We start from the raw sequence: 21,098 nt of genomic DNA on the forward strand, positions 1-21,098 counted from the left end.
ACACACACACACACACACACACACACACACACACACACCATGCCTCACTTCTTCGCTGTGTAGAGTTGATAACTCTCCTTTGGTATAGTCTCTGTTTCCTCTACTCTAGATCTTTCCTTTTAACACATCATCTTATCATTTTTCATGTCATATTCCTCTTTGGATTTCATATATCATTCATAGTGGCTTTACCATACATGAAGATCTCTTTTAGTTAATTATGGTTCTGTTTAATCTTTTTTTCAAATCATTATTTTTAACATTTATTTACTATGTTTTTCTCTGTGTGTTTATGTATGGTCAAGGGACAATTTGTGGGAGTCTGTTTTTCTCTTTCCACCACATGGTGTCCAGGGGTCCAACTCAGCTTAGCAAGTGCCCCTACCAACTAAGGCATCTTGCCTACCCAATTAATTTCTTTAGAGAATCCTTGCCTTGTGGCCCAGGCTGTCCTCTAACTCGTGTATCTCCCAGCCTCAGGCCCCTTCACATTGGAATTGCAGGTGTCCAGTGCCAAGCCTGGCCTTTCCTCTCTTTTTATAAACCCTCTTTGGTATTTGTTCTCCTGTATGACATCTGAATTTTCATTAAAAGCACAATACAAACTACTATCAATAAACGCAATTGTGTTCGAAGGCTTGCTGCTAGGATGTTAGCATTTCTACAGTTTCCTTCCTGATGAAAAAACTGTCTGTTTTTGTAGGGTTATTGTTTGTAGTTATGGTTTATAATTGTCAATAAAATTCTATATAGCTTCTCATACAAGTCATATATTTCTTTTGAAAAAAGTTTTGCGTGAGGAGGAAGTGATGCACATGGAGATCAGAGAAGTCAGTTCTAGGGTTCAAACTCAGGTTGTCAAGCTTAGTAGCAGGTGCATCTACCACTGAACTATCTTGCCAACTACAGTCAACATGTTAGCTTTAATTGTAATCTCATTTACAATTCTTTGCCACCAGTGTGAATTTTTTCCAATTATTTTTCTGAATTTTCATTGTCAGAATTAATTTTCAGCATATATTATCCAGGTGCAGTATCTGATCTTCTTGTTCTATTGCTCTATAAATAAATAAAAAATACATAATCCATAAAAAATCCAAATGGAAATGTTCCATCCCCCCCAAAGTTTTCTTAGTATGTTTGCAACAATTGTAAAAGACTGTACCTAATTTTTTTTTAAAGATTAAGTTAACTGATCTTAAGTATTTTACAATTTATTACATCGTTACGTTCTCATTTTGTCTTCTCTCTGACTTACCTTCCAGTGCTGGGAGCTACACCCTCATCCTGTTCCTACCTTTTGACATCTTCACTACAACTTTGTATTACAGGTTTCACAGGTGAACTGGAATATTTTCAAGGGCTTTTATGGTCTGGAACAATTTGCTGTTCCCTCAAAGTTCAAACAAGTGGATCCATCTACTTGGTACATGTTTCTGGGACAGGCTTTTGACATTTTTTGCCAGCATCTTCTCTAAGTGCACAGGTTTGATCCAAACTTACTTCTTAAATCTGTTCTTATGCTTTTCAAATTGGTCATGGAGTTAGAAGTTGATGTCTCATTTTCAAGCTTTGTGTCTTGGATATGACTCTTTTCTTTTTTCATTAGGCTCAAAAGTTTATTTTATATTTATCTTTCTAAAAACCAGACTCATAGGCTGGAGAGATGGCTCAGCAGTTAAGAGCAGTGACTGCTCTTCCAAAAGTTCTGAGTTCAATTCCCAGAAACCACATGGTAGCTCACAACCATCTGTAATGGGAACTAATGCCCTCGTCTGGTGTGTCTGAAGACAGCTACAATGTACTCATATAAATAAAATAAATAAATCTTAAAAAAAAAAAAAGACTCATGAGTAGCAAGGAGGAATAACATACATTTCACTGATTTAGTGTTCTTTTCTTTCTACTCTGCTGAACAAAATACAATGACTGCTTCATTTTAACATGAGGTTTCAGCTCTTATTCTCTGTCCAATAATAGACATCTATCACCTTTTTTTGTGTACCTAGCTTAATGAAATCATTAGAATTTTAGAAATCTCAGTAATTTAGCATGAGAACGTGACAATTCAATGTAAAACAGGATTTTTAATAAATGGTGCTGGCATAAACGATAGTGTTGAAGAACTTAAAGCCATATACAGAAATAAACTTCAGGTTCATTACTAACAATTTAAAAATCTTGTAAGAAATATTTGCCCATGTGTACTACCTCAAGTTAGCTTAGATTGAAAAGTCAAATAATATATAAAAATAAAAAAAATTCTGCTAAGGAAAATACAGCATGAAGTGTACAAACAAGAGATATCAAAAAAAAGTACATTTGTAGCTGGGTATAGGTTATATAGGCTTATGATACCAGTACCTGGGAGGCTGTGGCAGCAAACTCTGCACTACAGAAGAAGACCCTAATCTGCAACACAAATGGGAAAGTAGGTCAGATGCTAACAACAAAGAGCTTTTCATACAAGGCTTCAAGATAAAGAACTGTTAACAACCTACAAACAGATGACCACTACTACAGAAGTCATCAAAACAACAACAAAAACAAAAAACAAAACCCAACCTACCAACCAACCAACCAACCCTTTCTCTCCTGGAGAAATTGTAAAAGCAAGCTTCACTGGTCAGTCGGAAGCTAGACCATGCAGACTTATGTAGACTGAATGATAGCAAATGGCTTCTGCTGGGCGAAGCTTGGTATCAATGCTACCCACAAGCTTCCTTCCCCCTCTGATGATGGAGAAGCTACATCTGACAGGCCCATGTCTGTGAGCAACAATAAGCAGAGATCCCCTTCTTCTTCTTTGCTTTCCTGGACATGTTATCACGATCAAAGTAAGGAAATATCTTACAAAGAATAAGGGCTGAGACTGTGTAAATGTTTCTATAGCATAGGCAAAATTAGCATGATTAACAGAGTGAGACAAGGCTACATAATTTCCATGAGACACTGTGGAGACAAGATTCTATTAAGTGTTTATAAAAGTTACCCTAGTTTCCTAAGAAAAAAATGTATTTTCATACATTTATTATATAAATGCCTAGAAAAATAATAAGATATAAGAGAAAGACAAAAAAGGAAAGAAAAGTTCAGAGTATAATAAAAAAAATCACAACTTTAATTACATGCCTCAGTTCAGGTATAGAACACATAGGATAGATAGGAGACAGGCTCATAGAGTGCTTCGGCAAGCCAGTGTGGGGATGGATGCGCGGTACATCAGGCTTCCTGCAACATCAAGAAGTCATGCGCATCAGTGGTTCTCAAGTGTGCTTTTGCCTGTAATCTTTTAGGGCTGTAAAGTTATGGACTACATTGCACACCAGAGTTGGTAACCTAGGACCAGGCTTGGCAACTCATATCTATGCTTTCCATTAATTTTGAGACAAAGTCTAGTTCATTTGATAAGATACAGTCTTATATAAGCGGTTAAAATAAGAAAGCCCATCTTAAAATAACTTATTAGGCTGCCATTTTCACACTTCTTCTTCTAATATGCAAACTGTTTGCCTACTTTCAACCTTAATTCTGCTCCACTTTTTCCTACTCTGTTTCCTGTGCCTGCTCTTTCCTTGGGCCCAGTCAGCTGACAGAAGGGGACAGGGAGTGGAGTCTAAAACTCAGCAAGCACTGGGCTAGCTTCAAGTTTGGACATCTTGTACAAGTAGATCAAGCATGGGTTACTTTAGGTTACACCCATCTAGTCTTTTCTGGGAAGGAACACTGGTATTTTATTCTAATGTTACATCTTCTTTTCATGAGGTTTACATTTAAAAATAGAAAGCTTTGCTTTAAAAAAAAAATCAACGCTCTTTATCTCTTTGGTAGTGTCACGAGTTTTAGAAATGATCTGGCTTCTACAACATATGATATGTTAGTAATGGCTAACGTTAGTCATTTTTTTCTATTAAGCAGCATATGCTTGAGCTACCTTTGAATCATTTGTTAAGAAACAACACAAGTTCTGACTGGGATACAGAACAGCCTTGTGTTCTTGTTGAAGGTTCCTAAAAGGAACATTTCAAATGGGACCGCTGTGTCTTTCCAGCAGTCCTACCACACAGGCATATTATTCTATGCCTAACGCTGGGAACTCATGTCTTCATTATGAGACTGCACCACTTCTGGTCCCCTTCTCATTAATCCATGATCTTCTCTGCATTCACATTTCATCATGTTACTCCTGCTCTGAAATGCTTCCGTAACTTTTCACTGTAGTGATCGTGACCTTCCACAGGGCCACAAGGCCTTGCACGACTAGCTTCTAGCCTCCTCCCATCTACTTCACTGAACTCGGCTGTATAAGGCATTCTAAAAAACAATGCAAATGTTTACACACCATTTAAAGGTAGCATACTTCAGAGCAACCGCTAAAACCCCACTTCAGAGATGAAGACTACAACAGTGCATCTCTAGAAAATCATCAGTATCTTACTCACCTAATCTTACCAAGTACAGGTTAACTTAGCGACTTTAATGCTGTGAATTCAAGAAACTCTCTTCAGACTTATCTGTCTCATAAACCGTAAGTAATAGCAGTACACAAATCTCCTAACATCGTTAGGAAAGTGAATTCTTTCATCCTAAATGTTCTGAACAACATCCAGCACTTAGTACGTTTAATTAATGAAGCAATTATCATTTTAGGCAGAAGCATCATTTTTTCTACTTCAGACTTTATACTCTTCCTCCCTAGACTACTACCAGTGGTTCAGCATCACCCTTCAGGAAGTATCTAACCTGAGAACTGGAGATTACCATCTTTATATACACTGTTTGGCTAGCACTCATTTACGGAGCCGATTAACGCATTTCCCATCACACTGTGAAGTGGGAACACGGTGTCTATTTGGTCCTCTAACTAAGCAGTAGGTGCTCAAAACACTGCATGCTTAATGCACTTTACAATCTAATTAAACTCCTTTACAGTTACCTGTATAAAGCTAATGATGATAACTTTTTTATAAATGTGAACAACTTTCAGCAAGTTTCAAATATTCAATTATGTTAATAAGGCTATTCCTTCTTACAAAAGAAAAAATTGCACAGATTTTAACAAAAACAAACAAACAAACAAACAAACAAAAACAACCAACCAAAAAAAAAACCAAAACAAAAAACCAGCCATGCCTTTAGGTATGAAGCTCACCTATTATTTAATTCTAAGTCAGGGGAAGTTCAACCTAGCAATAAGAGGTTCAGAGAAGAGGGAAGAGCCTCCAGACAGCCTTTCAAATCACTTCCATTTTTATGATTTCTACTTTCATACGTTTGTTGGGATCTAACGACTTCACAAAAACTATCAATTCTCTTTTCTCTAAAACTCATTAATGTGAAAAAAGCAATATATAACCTTTTCCTTACAAAAGTTATTTTCACGTTTTTTTTTTAAAACTTCATTTCACCAATGCATGTTACTTTCAAAATTCTAAATAACTCAACTGTTGAAAAAAATGTTTTTTTAAACCCTCAAACCAGCTTCAAAACCATCTTCTCTTGAAGGTTAGTTCTCAAAACATCTTAAGTTGTTCACACTAGTTGATCTGGATGGAAGATAAGGCCCAACTGTTTATGGTGGTCTGAGCTTTTACTTAATAATTACCATACAGCAGACTTTGAGAAGTCCAGTGGAGAAATCTGTCTAACTCACTTGAAGCTGCTCTGCACACTTGACCCTGGACATGAATTACTAGTCTGCAGTTTGCCTTCACAGAAAGCTTCTACCTCTCGTCCACACTCCACAGAGCAGTTTTGATGTCTTTTTTGCTCTAGATAAATACCACCCTGCCTTGTCAGTTAAAAGGCTATTTCTTTCCTACAGATCATTCCATCAACTCCTGATTAAAACAGACTCAGTGAACAGAGTCTTAAGAGTAATTTTGAGAGAACTGGTATTCTATTTACTTTCTATCTTGACAGTCTTCAGGGACTACAACTAGGCTTTTTGGAGAAAAATACTGAATTCATTTTAGAGACAAAAAACAATGTGAATCATTTTATGCTTTCAAATAAAACCTACATTTAATTGACTCAATTAAGCACAAGCTGCATGCAAAGAAAAGCTAACTGTTTCAGGTTTGAGTGGAGCTGACCCAGTCATGTTCTCAGCTGTCTGAAGTCAGTGATGCCAAAGGGATAAGACTGGTTAACAGCTCCTTTGCTCCTCAACTACCAGAAGCTCAGACACATACAAATTTTATGGCAAGTAATCTAAAACTCTTCTAAATATGATTAACTGTTATTCTATCCAACAAGAAAGCCGATACAACAGCTCTATCTAATTAGTGAAGTCACTGGAGAGCCTCATGCAGTTCTGGTGTCAAGTGACAGGTTTCTGACGAAAAAGTTCTGTCTCACAGCTTCTACTAAGCACACATTTTAAAGGGGGATCTCCACTTTAAACTATTTATAAAAGAACCAGAGGACACAATTATCAAGCAAATGCAAACTTGAAAGTGTCTAGTTCTGCAGTATAACCTAGCAGTTCCAAAGATTTCAATGTGCATGTTACAAGGGCATTAGCATAACCAGCAGAAGTAAAAAGCTTTCTTTACAGGGGTGGAACAAAAGCCACCAAAGAGCTAAGTGTTTTATCTCTAGAGAGTTGACACACAGCAATCTTTTATTTTTCATATTGAAATTAAAAAAAATATTGACCAGAATTAGCCCAGGAAACAATTTATAACTTTATCGTATCAGAAGTTACCTAACACTATAAAATATAGCTACCAAGAACAAAACCAACACAATCATTTTAAAATACTCTGTTTTGTTTGAGACAGTGTCTCACTATATTTTGGGCTGACCTTTAATTGCCAGACTCAAGTGGTCAAGTACCTCAGGCCCCTGAGCAGCTGGTATTAAATGGTCTGTGCTAGTTAGTATACCTGGTCCTTACAATAACTATTCCAGTTTCTTAAAATTTTGGCAAAATAAAGTCCATTTAAAGAACAAAGCTTGCCAATCTCGTTTATAGGCTCTATTAAGGTTTTAAATTCCCTTTCCTTGGTCTTAACTTCAGTAGAGAATAAAAGCATACTGACATTTTTCAGTTAGAAATACAATTTAGAGAACTTTTCTAATCAAATTAAATTAAAATCTAACTAAATTAAATTAGAAAACATATCTGAGCTAATTATATGGCCTAGCAGCTATAAAGTCTTACTAAAAAGAAATAATCAGAAGTTAGAAAGCTAAAATAGGTCAAAGTAAAAAAAGAAAACATGATTGCTAGCACTAAGGTGACTTTTCCTTAAACTAAATTCAGTGGTCACTAGAGTCAAGCTTTTTGTTAACATTCTCACACACTTAAAACCTTTCCCAATACTTTACTAAACACATTAACAGTCTAAATTGTGGCTCACAGTGCCAGAGACAGCCACATTAAAAATAAAGTATTTGCAGAAAAAAAAATGGCCTTTTATTCTCAACTTTTTATGGTTGTTGTTGTATGGGCACTTAAAATTTCAGTAACAAAAATGGCTTAAAATACATATTTTAAGTCTTAAACTTAACTCGAAATATATACCATTCATAGTTTCTACATACACAAGTGAGAACTCTACATGAATTACAAATGTAGCATCTAAAGCTTCACATTTTTGTATTTTATTTGCTACATGGTATTATTAAGGGGCCTCCGCATGTTAAATCCGTACTCTATCATTGAACTACAGGCCCAACACCGTATCTTCTCAACTTAAATAGAAAACTGAAAATAAGAGCTTCTGTTGCACTATGCAATTAAAGAGCATAATTGCATTTTAACATAATTTACTCAGAAAAAAAAAATCAAGCAAAAAGTCTGGTACTTCATCAAAATAATGAGAACAAAATAATGAAAAATAGCAGAAGATACATAAAATAAAATCCTATTTGAAATCCCATGTTCACATAGATTAAAAATGTTTGTAACTAGTTCTATCATTCAGGCTGCAGCATACTGTAAGATGAACTGCAAAGGTAATATTGGATATTTGAGATTCAAGATGCACTTGCCAGGATAGCTTTCACCTGAGTTGCAGAGGGTATACTGGTGCAGTGACACTTCACTAGCAGAAGTCAAGGCGCATTGTCTTTGATTGCTCCTAATGGTGTTTAAGTATTTGTATAAAATTATTAATAGCTATTATACTTTGGGGGTTTTGTGAACAGACAAAAGAGCATGAATTGAAAAGACATTAATTTTTCTTGCTATGCAAGCATATAAAGATGCATTTTTAGTTCAAAATGTCTTTCACAATTGTATTTTGACATTTTTGAGTATTTTAGAACAAAGGTTTAAAAAAAAAAATCATAAGATACTTGTATTCCCATGAAATAAAATCACACTGAGGAATTATGCAAGTTCACTAAAGAGAATATCAAACTAATAATTTCCTCCTATAAATATTTTATTTATTTGTGTTTAAAGTTGCAGTTTTAGTACTATTAACAGAAAATACATAACAAAGGCTTCCTAAAAGTGAAAAAAATAATTATAAATGTTGGAAAAGTTGGCCTCATTAACATATTTACAGACTTTTACTTAATACACACTCCTTTGGAAATCACTTATGACATTTTTACAGGCTTTATCACCCCAAGTCTCTGAGTAGTGAGCACTTCAGCTCTTTACAGTCTACAGTCTGCAGTCCGAAAGTGAATGCTGTGACCCTTGGAAGGGAGGCCCTTCCATGCCCAGCCTCCTCATCACTCCGAGACACTGCTGGCGTACTGCTCTGCTCCCTCCCCTAAGGACAGCTCTGCTGAGGAGGTGTCCTTCAGTAGCTGCTTCTCTTTACTCTGCTCCTCCTGCAGCTTCAGAATGATATTTCGGATTTCTTCTCTTTTTGTTTTCATTCTGGGGGGAGGAAACCAGTTCACCAAATTCATAGGGAGCTCAAAATTTAGTATTGGATTCTGAAAATAAAAAGATTAAATGTCTATTAGAAAATTATAATGGGGACATTCTTGTTTCAGTACAACACTCAAAAGTTAAATATCATTATCTCGTCATTGTCACAGTCCATGAGCAGGGTACTGAGTCGGGCACTGGAGATAAAGAGTCCTGGCCTGGAGTAGAGGCTGGCAAACTACAGTTACTGGGAAGAGTTCTGCCTATACTCCCTTTCTGCAATAAAGTTCACTTTAGCAGAAGCAAACAAGTTTACAAATGGTTTATTGTTGTTTGTACAGCACTAGAACTGAGAACTATAGGAGTCTCCACACCAGGAAACACAAGTATTCACTTTCAGGCCCTACTAAAGCAAAGAATGACAGCACCATACTATATAAAAAGAAAGCTGATCTTGGCAAACATAACAGAAAAGTATGATGTGTAATGAGAATAACCCCATTGGTCTGATGTTTAAGGCTAACCTGGAGAGTGAGTAGATGTTAGTCAGCCAAAGAATGACAGAAGCATTTAGGAGACATGGCACACTAAGGAACAGAGTGACTTCCAACTGGCTGATGCTCACAAGAGGGGTTCTGTCTTTGGCTCAACAACAGGGAGCCACTAAATACAAACCTGATGAGAGTAACCCGCTATGAAGAGCATCTCAGAAGAACACTAGTACTGGACTTGAAAGCGGTGGCAGGAACGCAGGAATGTACACACGTGACTTTAAGTGCTAAAAAGAGACTTGGTCTCTTTTTAATTAAACTGCTCATTTTTAATTAAGCTGCTCATTTAGTGAGCAGTGATTAAGGAGTCAAGAGAATGTAAAGAGTATGTAAGAGAAGTATGTAGAGAGCCAGGCTGCAGGATGAGAGTGAAGGAGGAAGAGTGGAAAGGGCTGGAGGGTAGGGATGAGACTTCAGAGGTGACTGTGTGTACGGAGACAGTGAAGCAGCAGGGATCACAGGTGAGCTAAACTACGACAGGCTGGTCATCTCTGATCAACAAGCCTGTGGTGGTAGTCAATGATTATAGTAGTGTTATATTGTTATATTTTTAAAGATCTCTAATTTGGGAATTTTTGTTCCTTAAAGTCATTTTTATGAATTATTTTCTTACTGTTTTTAATCACATGAAAAATCAAATACATATTTCGTTATTTCACCAGATACGACAAAATGAGACTCACCTCAAAAAAGCTCTCTACATACTGCAATACATACACACCACAGTCACTGAAGTTGTTCTGTTGTGGGACTTTTGGGTTGGACCCTTTCATAACATCTTTGGAAAAGCTCCTTTTGCTTCCTTTTTTAACCTCCCATTCCACTTCTAAATACCTACAACAACACACATGTACCAAGAATACACACTCATGTAAGTAGACTTTCTACTTCAGCTACAGCACATCAAACAGCTGGGGTATAGTTTTGAACTTACTCTCTTAGAATTTTGACAACATTTGACCGAGAAGGGCCTCTGAGTGAGTCCATAAGTAGGATACAAGGTCTACAGGACAAAAATACGAATTAAAATGTTACACATGCACAAGAAAACTAAAAATAGCGTATTAATAAGATTAAAAACTTCGAAAACTTCTTTGGTTATAGTGAATACTTAAGTGGGGAAAGCAAACTTTACAGACATAGGAAATCTAGATATCTATGGTAACATTAAACACTACATTACAGAGTAGTAATGAAACTCCAGCAAAATAAAAATGGAAGCCAATAAAAGTTAAGTATTGTGTGTGAGCACGTATGCACATGTATGTGCCATGGCATGCATATGGAAGGACAACTTGAAGGGGGGCTGGCTCTTGCCTTCCACAACACAGGTTCTGGGAATCATTAGACTCAGGTCATCAGGCTTGGCAGTAAATGTCCTTACCTGCTGCCTATCTCACCGGCCTCTAATAGCCTCATTATACCCCATTACAAAAAACCAAACAGGTAACCACGAGAATTAGTTTATGACATAATATAGTTTTTAGGCAAGATTTTATTTTAGAACATTTTATGTAGCTCAGAGCTAATATTCTAATTTTAATTCTGTAGAAGTATGTTGTAAATGCAAATAAATAAGGAACTCTCTAGGATACGAAGCATGGCAGGTTGCAAATCTGAATGTCCTTTCTTAGAATCTGTCAAATCTGACTATGAGGGTTCCAAGTGAGTCTCTAAGTAGGACATAAAGTCTGCAGGGCAAGACTGCCTTCAGTCACCTCTGACCTCTTAAAGTACTTATGAAACTAGCACAACTGTCCAGTGCACATCACTGTTTTGACATACAATGTTCTCGCTCCTCAAAAAAAAAAAAAAACCATAATATACAACATAATAATGGTTCACTATGAAGGTGTGCATGCATCTGTGGGAGCACATGGGGAGAACTGTGAAGAGGGAAACAGAAATGGCCCCTGTTGGATCTCTAGATAGGATATCCACTTTCCCCTGACCCTGAGAGCACTTGTCAAGTCTCCTTAAGCAAGAATTATTCTGATGCATTCTATTCTAGAACTCTAATAAAAAAAGAAAAGAAAAGAAAAGAAGAATCATAGAGGTTTGAGGGTGTAGTCAGTGCTTACTGTTTACAGACAGTAGGCTTTAAATGCCACTGTCCTATTTCTGAACTGTAGTTTTCATCAGCAAGGAGTCCATCATCGCTGCTATCATCCTATAAAAGATAGATATACAGAAGTGGTTAATTATTAAGCATCTACTAATCATCTAAATAAACAACACTGCAGGTGATAAAATTCCTTCCAACAAAGTAGCAACACTTTTAATCCAGGAACAGAACTGACCCGGACAACTCAGCCTGTTACTCGACTTCGTTTATTCATTGTTATTGTATGTGTGCATGTGGAGGTCAGGAAGGTTGTCAGTGTGTGCAGCAAGTGCTTTGCCCACTAAGCCATCTCACCAGCCTGACAACACTAAAGGCATTTTTGTGTTGGGATGAGCTTTCAGGTGTTTACATATGGCGAAGATAGATTTATGCTATAGTTTTTCCTTTCCACTTAATCTTATAAAAGTCATTTTTGAATTATTCCTTGGTTTATAAATATATACCTGGAAAATGCTATTTTCTTTTCCACCAAACAAGCATCCCAATCTAAGGTGAAGAGCAGTGCTCACAAATTTGTTTCAAATTTCTGATATTTATATTATATTGCTATCAGGTAAAGTCTCTATAAATAGTTTAAATGTAAAAAAACTTCTGCAAAAAACTCCAAAATCTTAAACAGACCTCAGCCTACATCTTCAAATAGGGATACTGAGGTCCAATGGTTTACAGTCACAGCATATACTGAATTCTTAGTCGCCTGTGGTTCCGGCAGTTCATCTGAGTGTCTTATAGCTATACGCTATCAAGTATGGGATAACACACAAAATACACTGTGCAGCATAAAGTATGAAGTTTCTTCAGTACTATGTAAACTGAAAGTTTGTCTTGATATTAAAAATCAGAAATCAGTTTGCTCTCAAGGACCCACATGGTGAAAGGAAAAGACTCCTGCAATTGTGCTGACTCCCACAAGCACACTGTGGTATGCAAATGTATCCCCTACACAAAATAAATAAACAAATAAGTTTCTAGAAAGAAAATTTTTAAAAAATTAAGTTTCTCATAAACTTTTCTCATAAATAAACTATCTTCAAAACTATAATTTATATGTATATAAATTATAAATTATATTATATATATTATAAATAGATATATAATATACAGAGGCAGATGCACAGCTAACCGTTGAACTGATCATGGAGTTCCCAATGGAGGAGTTAGAGTAAGACAGAAGGAGCTGAAAGGGTTTGCGGCCCCATGGGGAGAACAACTATACCAACCAACCAGAGCTCTCAGGGTCTAAACCACCAGCCTGGGAGCACATAGGGAGGGACCCATGGCTCCAGCTGTATATGTAGGGGAGGATGACAGTGTCAGGCATAGGTGGGAGAGGAAGTCCTTGGTCCAGTGACGGCTGAATGCCCCAGTGTGGGGGAATTTGAGGGTGGGGAGGTGGGAGTGGAAGGGTGGGTGGGGACATATCCTCATAGAAGCAGGAGGGGGGGGATGGGTGGGGAAAGGGGATTACATCTGAAATATAAATAAAATATTCAATAAAAAACAAAAAACTATAATTTATATTAAGTGTTTATGATATTTGTTAGGGCAAATGAAATCCAAAAACAGTATAATTTGCCTATGATAATGTTAACTAAATATTGTTTGTTTTTATAATGCATGTACATTAAATTGGAAAACAAGAAAATATTCACTGAGTGAGAAAAAAGATAATGGAAAGTGGAAAAAATGGTAATTTTACCATTCTTATGTGTACTATAATTATGTGTACTACATAATTGAAAATTTTACCACTTGCATCTCACATCATAAATATTTTGAAAGAAACCATTATTAATTTTTTCTTTTATTCAATGCTGGACATTGAACTAAGGGCTAAGTATAGAGAAAACAAGTTCTCTACCACTGAGCTATACAGTCCCCAGTGCAAGAAATAAACTTTGTATTAAAACTTGATCTCAGGTAGTATTAGATTTCAATGCCTACATCACAGTTTCAATACCAACACTAAAGAATGTATCCCGGGACCTTCTAACTGGAAAACTGGTTTCATTTTTAAATAGAGCCCAAATCCAGAAGCAACATTGCCTCCATTGCTGGTTCTCAGGTTCTGTAACAAATCATCTGATTTTACCGGGTCATCCTGATCTTCTGAGAAGTCAATGAGCTCATCTTCAAGTAGTTTTCCACTGTCTGCTGACTGATCCCCATAGTTTAGTCTGATTTTGCTTAAGGCATCTGTAGCAACAGGAAACATTGTATGATAAAAACCCCATGCCTATGACCCATAGGATAGAATACTGAAACAAATGCTAGTAAAAAATGACAACAAATATGATGATATACATAATCTAGAGATGTTTTAGAGTCTTTGGAAAGATACAAACACACCATATAGGAATACTATCCCATTTTATATGTAAGGAAAGTAAGCATCCATGGTTTTACTCTTTCAGTAGGGAGTGGGGCTGAAACCAACCTTCCACAAATACTCAGAAACAGTCATACATTCACAAGAATGGGCAACTGTCAACCATCACAACGTTGTTTTTGAAGTCATCTTTTGTGTGGTGCTGGGGACTGAACCCAGGGCCTCATAAATGCTAGGCAAGCCCTCCACCATTGAGCTCCACCATTGAGCTCCACCATTACAATCATTTCAAAGCCTCAGGAAGAAATCTCATATTAAGACTGTTCTATTTCTATATTCCCCTACCTTTTGTCTTCTACTGCTGAAACCCTAAGCAATCAATCATTACTCTATACATATTCAGGTTCTGGAGATTTCATACAAGTATTTAGTTTATTAATTTTAATTAAGAATTAAAATATTCACACTGAAAGAATTACAGGTTAAAAACTTGCTTGTTTACCTATTTTCCTTAACTGTATCCTAATGAACTAGACTGGAAAAAAAACCTAGACCAAGATTTGATCTGTTTGGCTTTTAACAATCTTGTTCTTCTTGTTCTATTTTTTCCTTTCCATTTCATCTCATGAGTACAGGACCTTATGAAGCTGAGTATAGCAAAACATCCTCACCAAAGCTCAGCAACGTCTCCTCCCTATGCCCTTGCCTTATTTAGTTTTATTGAGACAGGGCATGAACATAAACCAGGCTGACCTTGACCTTGTTATGTATTTCTAATCCTTCTGTTCTCTACTTCTTAAGTGATAGGATTAGAAGCTTGTATTACCATGCCAACTCCTAATTCACCAACACAAATTGGTAGAACACCATAATATGTTCATTATATTCAATTTTGCATTACTTCAACTTTTTTTTTCTATAGCCTAGTTTATCCCACAAAAACTTACAGGTCTATGCACAGTTTAATGTCTGCAAGGCAGAACTACACTGAGTACTATGGAACACATAAGCTTTTTAACTGACACATTCTTGGGGTTAGAGATTGTAGCTCAGTGGTAGAGTGGGGGGCCCTGGGTTTGATACTCAGCAATAAACCTAAGAGGTTACCCTACAAACACAAGGTAGAATAAGATGTTTTGATGTACATCTACATTGAATAATGCTTGCACTGGCTAGCTCAATATCAATTTGACACAAGTGATAGTTATCTGAGAGGAGGAAAGCTTAACTGAAAAATAAAATGCCTTCTAAAATTGGGCTGCTGGTATTCATGTAGAGCATTTTTAAACTAGTGATTAATGTGGGAAGGCCCAACACATTGCGGGTGGGGCAATCCCTGACTGGTGGTCCTGGGTAAAATAAAGCAGGCTGAGTAAGCCATGAGGAGCAAAGTAGTAAGCAGCACTTCAAGGATTCTGCATTGCTCCTGTCTCCAGGTCCCTGTTCTGCTTGAATTCCTGACTTTTCAAATAATCAACAGTGATGTGGCTGTATAAGCCAGCCAAATGAACCCTTTCCTCTGCCAGTTGCTTTTGTTCATGGTGTACTGTCCCAGCAATAGTAACCCTGACTAGGATAATGCTGAAGGCAGCACATGGAGAACTTGCTGGTTGGAGGAAAGTTACTTGATATCAACGAGTTTTGACCATAACCTTTAGATTTCTGTTTAAGGGGCTAAAAACGATAGTTTCTAATTATAGAAATGAGAACCAATTCATAGAGCTAAAGGGACCTAAAAAGGCACTACAGAAGTACCCTTTTTCTATAGAACCTCTTTGTTTGAAGGAGAAAACTTTACTTTTGCCTTTGGCCATTTGAACTCAATACACCAATTTGAAAACTGAGAAGATTATCCAGATTAGAAAGCTCTTAATATATTTGGGGCAGAATTATAAATTTTAAGATTTATTTTTCCTTTGAATTTTGAGTTGTGAAATCAAGATGAAACTCAAAAGTACAAAAATTACTTTTCACATACATCTTATATAGACCACTGTATATAACAATTTTAACGTGCCTACAACTTGTTACACAAGAAGTTTTCAGTGGCACCATCAATTTCAGATTAGAGATGCTAGTTCTGCTTCCAGCAGTAAAGAGATGAGATCAGCTGCACAAGAGACACTAGGAGAGTTTTTTTGAATAATGATTCTAAATGTTGGTTGTCATACTGATTACATGACTGAATACATTAATAAAACTTAAGTAACATCCATAAAATGAGTTAATGTTATCGTAAGTAAATTTTACCTTGGTAAGTCTGACAAGAGAGAATACATAACCTCAACAATTCTACTTTACGTACCTGGATGATGTGCAGAACTGAAGCATTCATCCTGGAGGCCATTCTCACTTTCAGTTCTGTGAGAAATGTCCTGGCACGCAGACTCTCCGTTACTTGCTTCTTCATCTTCATTGACAGTATGATTTTTTTTTTTCATACTACACTTCATGCCGTATGAGTTTCTCCGGTAACAAGGCTCCCTTTCTTCCTGTGCAGCACTCGAATCAGTCACAGCTAAGCAATGCTTTCTATTTAGCATCTTCTTAATCACAGGCTTGGCAGCAGAGTTCTGTGAACAAGCATCCATCTCACTGGCAGAAGAAACATAACTGTCCTCTGCACTTGAAGTTTTTTGCATGACTGCATTTTCATGATAATGAGGATTAGGTTCATATTTTGGTTTTTCCAAACCAGGGAAACAAACAACAGCCAAAAACCAATGTGCACTGTAAAAACAAACAACACTACTGAACATATCATTGGAAAAGCTCATCATGGTTGTCAATAACTATCAATTGAAATGGTTTTCACAAGTTTGTGATCTTTTAAAATTCTTATATTGCTTATAACTATTCTTATTTGCTTTTTGTCAGTAGCTAGCATACTAAAATGTCTACTAATTTTTGGGAGGCTGTCGGAGTATGTACCTAATTATTATTATAAGAGTATTAAATTCATTCTTGAAAACAATCATCTGCATATTTTCATTTACAGAATCCATTCAAATTTTTCATCATACCTCTTTTGGTTAAAAAAAAGGCTTATTATTAAAAACTATATACCTAATCCTTAATTTTATGTTATGTTGAAATGTGAATACATTAATATTAAATGGAAACAGCATATCTAATCTAGTTATTGTTATAAAAATCTCAAGTATTAGTAAGGAGTTCTAGCTATCAAGTTCACGTTGCTATTTCAGGTATTACAGCTATCAATAATATAGCTCACTAGAAAATGAAAGCTATGTAGCCTAACACTCATTAATATTATTTACTAACCAGAGTATGCAATGAACAGGCCATAGATGAAGAGGACTTATTAGGTGAGTATAATGTCTGTCATGTAGTAAGATGCTCAGAAAATATTCCTTCAATAGAAAACATTTTTCCCCCATTGCTAGGGATCAAACCCAAGGCCTTGGCCATGTTAGGCTAGGCATGTTAGGTAGTACCCTACCATTGAGCTATAGCCCTAACCTGAACATCATTAGGTAATTTTGTATTGTTATTTCTCTATGTATTAGATGACTCCCAAGGCAGTATTAGTAACAGTATTGTCTCTTCTTCCGAAAATATTCACTACAAAGATCATAAAGACTTATTTTGTTTTCAGTATCAAAAAGGTCAAAGGGCACTAGGTGGGGCGATGCACTAAGGCAACAGAGGGAGGCCGATCTCTATAAGTTTGAGACCAGCCTGGTCTATATAGCACATCCTAGGCAAGCCAAAGCTACCGAGTGAGGCTCTGTCTCAAAAAATAGACAAAATAACAAAAAAAAACAAACCCACAAACCCCAAACAAACAAACAAAAAAAACCAACCCACAAACAAATCAAAAGGACAGATGGATGAATACTTCTTTCCTATTCCTAAGAATTAGTTATTAGTATACAATGGTTTTAAGTCAGGATAAAGCAGAACTAACAGTATGTCAACATCTTCATTTCAATATGTAAAACAAAAGATACCCTAAGTTCCACCTCAGTTTTAAAAATGATAAAGTGTTGAAAAGTGTGTTTCAAACACTGATGCTATAAGCAGGCATGGGTTAACACTTGGGAGGAAGCAGGACCTAAGGTTCAAGGTCATCTGTAGCTACATATCAAGTTTGAGGACAGCATGGACTACATGAAATCTTGAAAAGCAGTATTTATGAAATATGATGCAACGCAGTGAGTGTTCTCACACAATGTGTGAGACTTCACAGCTCTACCAAACTCTATTCATGCCAGTATGAGACATCACACATTTTCTGTTGCCTCACTTAAAAACTAGGCAAAATGCCTTTTTTTCTACTAACTTTAAGGACAATGATGAGGCGTATGATCACTTCTAACCTCAAGAATACAGGGCTTAAAGAAAATCAGCATCATGAGGTTAGAGAGATGGTTCACTGGCTAAGGAACACATACTACACTCTGGCTGAGAACCAAGGGTTCAGGTCCCAGCACCCAATGGCATTTTACAGACATTTTAAACTCCAGTTCTAGGGGATCTGGTACTCTCTTCTGACCTCCAAGGGCACCAATGGTGTACATAAATGAAAGCAAACACTCATACATATAAAATAAGAATAAATCTTTAAAAAAAATAACATCAAGCTGGGTATGGTCACTCATACTTTCAATCCCAGCACTCAGGAGGCAGAGGTGGATCAAGGAGTTTGGGGGGGGGGGAGAGACAGAGACAGAGACAGAGACAGAGACAGAGACAGAGAGAGAGAGAGAGAGAGAGAGAGAGAGAGAGAGAGAGAGACAGCGAGAGACAGCGTGCACGCCAGGCCAGTCAGGTCTACATATGAAGACTCTATTCTCCACCCCCCCCAAAAAAACCAAAACCAAACCAAAACAAAAACCAAAAACCAAAAAACCCCCCATCATTACTAAAATGAAGATGATACAACAATGGTGGCTGGCCTATCTAGTAATGTGGCTTTAACTTCTTAAAAAAAAAAAAAAAAAAAAAGAGTAGAAATTTACAGACTGTTTTCCATCAACTCATAGGTGGAGAATCCTGCACTGGCCCCCAACTCTGCTGGTTCTCCACCACTTGTTTGTCATATTGATGTCTATTGACATAGATAGTGATCATAGTGGCCCTAAATTATATATGACCTAAATTATATTTCAACTTAACACCTTTATAATTCTTTTCTTGTAAGCAACTTTCCTCTTTTCTCTTAAGGAGCTTATGTTACTTTATATGATAAATTTTAAGAAACCTTATTTTATGCAGAATAAATTTAAAGTTATTAATTTTATTATACGATGCATAAAAAATTCAGTCTCAAATAAGTTGTGCTTTAAAGCTATAACTGATGCTCTGACTTAAGAGATGAGCTTACACACACACACACACACACACACACACACACACACACACTAGTGCTGGGAATAGAACTGAGGGCCTTCCAAAACCTAGCCAAGCAGCCTGCTACTGAAACCCCAAAACATAGTATTTATTATCTATTTTAAGAGAGGATTCTACTATATTTGTTCAAATGAACCTCAAATTATTGTGTTGAAGTGATCCTTTTCAAACTAAAACATTTGAAAAAAAAACTTGCTCATATTACAAAGTGAATTTGCTTTATAGAAAGAAGAATGGATAATGAGTACATGTTTGCATAGAAACAGCCCTACACTATACTAATTTCAGTCAACATTAATTACTCCAATCATAAAGAGAGGAAAATGGCACAAAGTTAAGGCATTTCTTAATTTGTTGAAGCAGAGTACAATACTATGTCACTGTGCATGCCAGAAAACAAAAACCTTTAGCCAAACAAGAATGCTACTTTTTACTCACACAGATTACCTCTATCTCAGACTCACCCAAGACCACAATCAGTGACCCATTTCTTTCAAATGGGTTCTTTAAAATAAAAGCAAAGAAAGAAACACAACTTCTCAACTCTTAATCACATGATCAAGCTGTATGATCTATCCACACTGTCAGAGTCACTGGGGAATCATAGAGAAGTGTCAGATCATCCCTCCTGATGCACTTACAAGGAGGTTTCTAACAGCACGGCTTTCAGTTAAGTGACCATGTACCCAGCCACCTTCTCCTTTACTGTTAAATATGAGTTTTAAACTGAAGATCCCTACTAAGCAAGGTAATCTCCATAGACGATCTTGCATCACACAAGCATCATTTTTTTTTTTTTTTTTTTTTTTGGGTTTTTCGAGACAGGGTTTCTCTGTGTAGTTCTGGCTGTCCTGGAACTCACTCTGTAGACCAGGCTGGCCTCGAACTCAGAAATCCGCCTGTCTCTGCCTCCCAAGTGCTGGGATTAAAGGTGTGCGCCACCACCACCCGGCAAGCATCATTTTTTAAAAATGACTTTCTTGTACTTTGACCAATAAAACAAAATTAGAATAAGCTATCTAATATATTCTGTAAAACTCTTATGATTCAGTAGAAAACTATGTTTCTTTCAACAGTATTTTTAATACCTAGAACAAATTTCAGAAAGATGTTTTAAAACAAATCCTTTGTTTTAAAAAGACTGTATCATCACATTCACATAGAATTTTACTCACGCTTCATTAAGGGGTACAAAAATAAAATCCTTCTCAAAAATATCTACATGTCGGGTCCACGTTTTTACTCTCCCATGCCGTTTTTGTTGTATCCTGTAAGAAAGAGATCAATCACCTTCAAGTGTCATCACAGTTATAGCTTATATGCAGCGACTTATGATTAGAGGATTCATCTGTAACACCTCAAACAGTTTCACTTGATGTTTTAACAAGTTGAAGAAAGGACATGTTATCTTAAAAAAATATATATATATATATTAATTTTATATGTATGAGTGTTTTGCCTATATGTATATGCATCACACATGTGCTTCATGTGCTTCCTCAAGTCAGAAGAGGGCACTGGGTACCCAAGAACTGGAGTAACAGATTGACATATGCTGCCATTTCAAGATGGGAACCAAACCCTAGTCCTGTGCAAGAGCAGTTAAGTGCTGTTTATTGAGCTATCACTCCAGACTCATGAACAGAATATCTTAGATGAAGTCAGGAAGGGAAAGCATGAAACCTCATCATTGAACTGCAGGGAAGGGTCTTTAATTCATTTCACAACAGTCTTGGGAGCTTCGGTGCTTCTCCTGGCTGAATTTCTCTTTGCCTCTACTGTTTAACTGGTGCAGTGTTGCTATTAGGAACTATACTGACATAATTAATGAAGCATGATTTACTGGGAGGTGAAAGGAAGGGATCAAGTAAAATATGA

General features: G+C 36.6%; 1 protein-coding gene across 1 annotated transcript in view; it reads right to left on the reverse strand.

Annotated features, from left to right (window-relative positions):
- Positions 1–8,375: 8,375 nt before the first annotated feature.
- Senp6 (SUMO specific peptidase 6) overlaps positions 8,376–21,098 on the reverse strand; it is a 61,320-nt gene continuing 48,597 nt past the window's right edge. The window contains exons 18-24 of the mRNA XM_028756220.1: positions 20,396–20,488; positions 16,150–16,574; positions 13,608–13,711; positions 11,472–11,560; positions 10,325–10,393; positions 10,074–10,224; positions 8,376–8,904 (exon numbers count right to left, since the gene is read on the reverse strand). Of these exons, the coding sequence (XP_028612053.1) occupies positions 8,695–8,904; positions 10,074–10,224; positions 10,325–10,393; positions 11,472–11,560; positions 13,608–13,711; positions 16,150–16,574; positions 20,396–20,488 (1,141 nt within the window). The 3' untranslated portion in view covers positions 8,376–8,694. The remainder of the gene's footprint in view (positions 8,905–10,073; positions 10,225–10,324; positions 10,394–11,471; positions 11,561–13,607; positions 13,712–16,149; positions 16,575–20,395; positions 20,489–21,098) is intronic.

The sequence above is a fragment of the Grammomys surdaster genome, unplaced genomic scaffold (assembly GCF_004785775.1).
Source record: "Grammomys surdaster isolate TR1022 unplaced genomic scaffold, NIH_TR_1.0 126113, whole genome shotgun sequence".
Lineage (NCBI taxonomy): Eukaryota > Metazoa > Chordata > Mammalia > Rodentia > Muridae > Grammomys > Grammomys surdaster.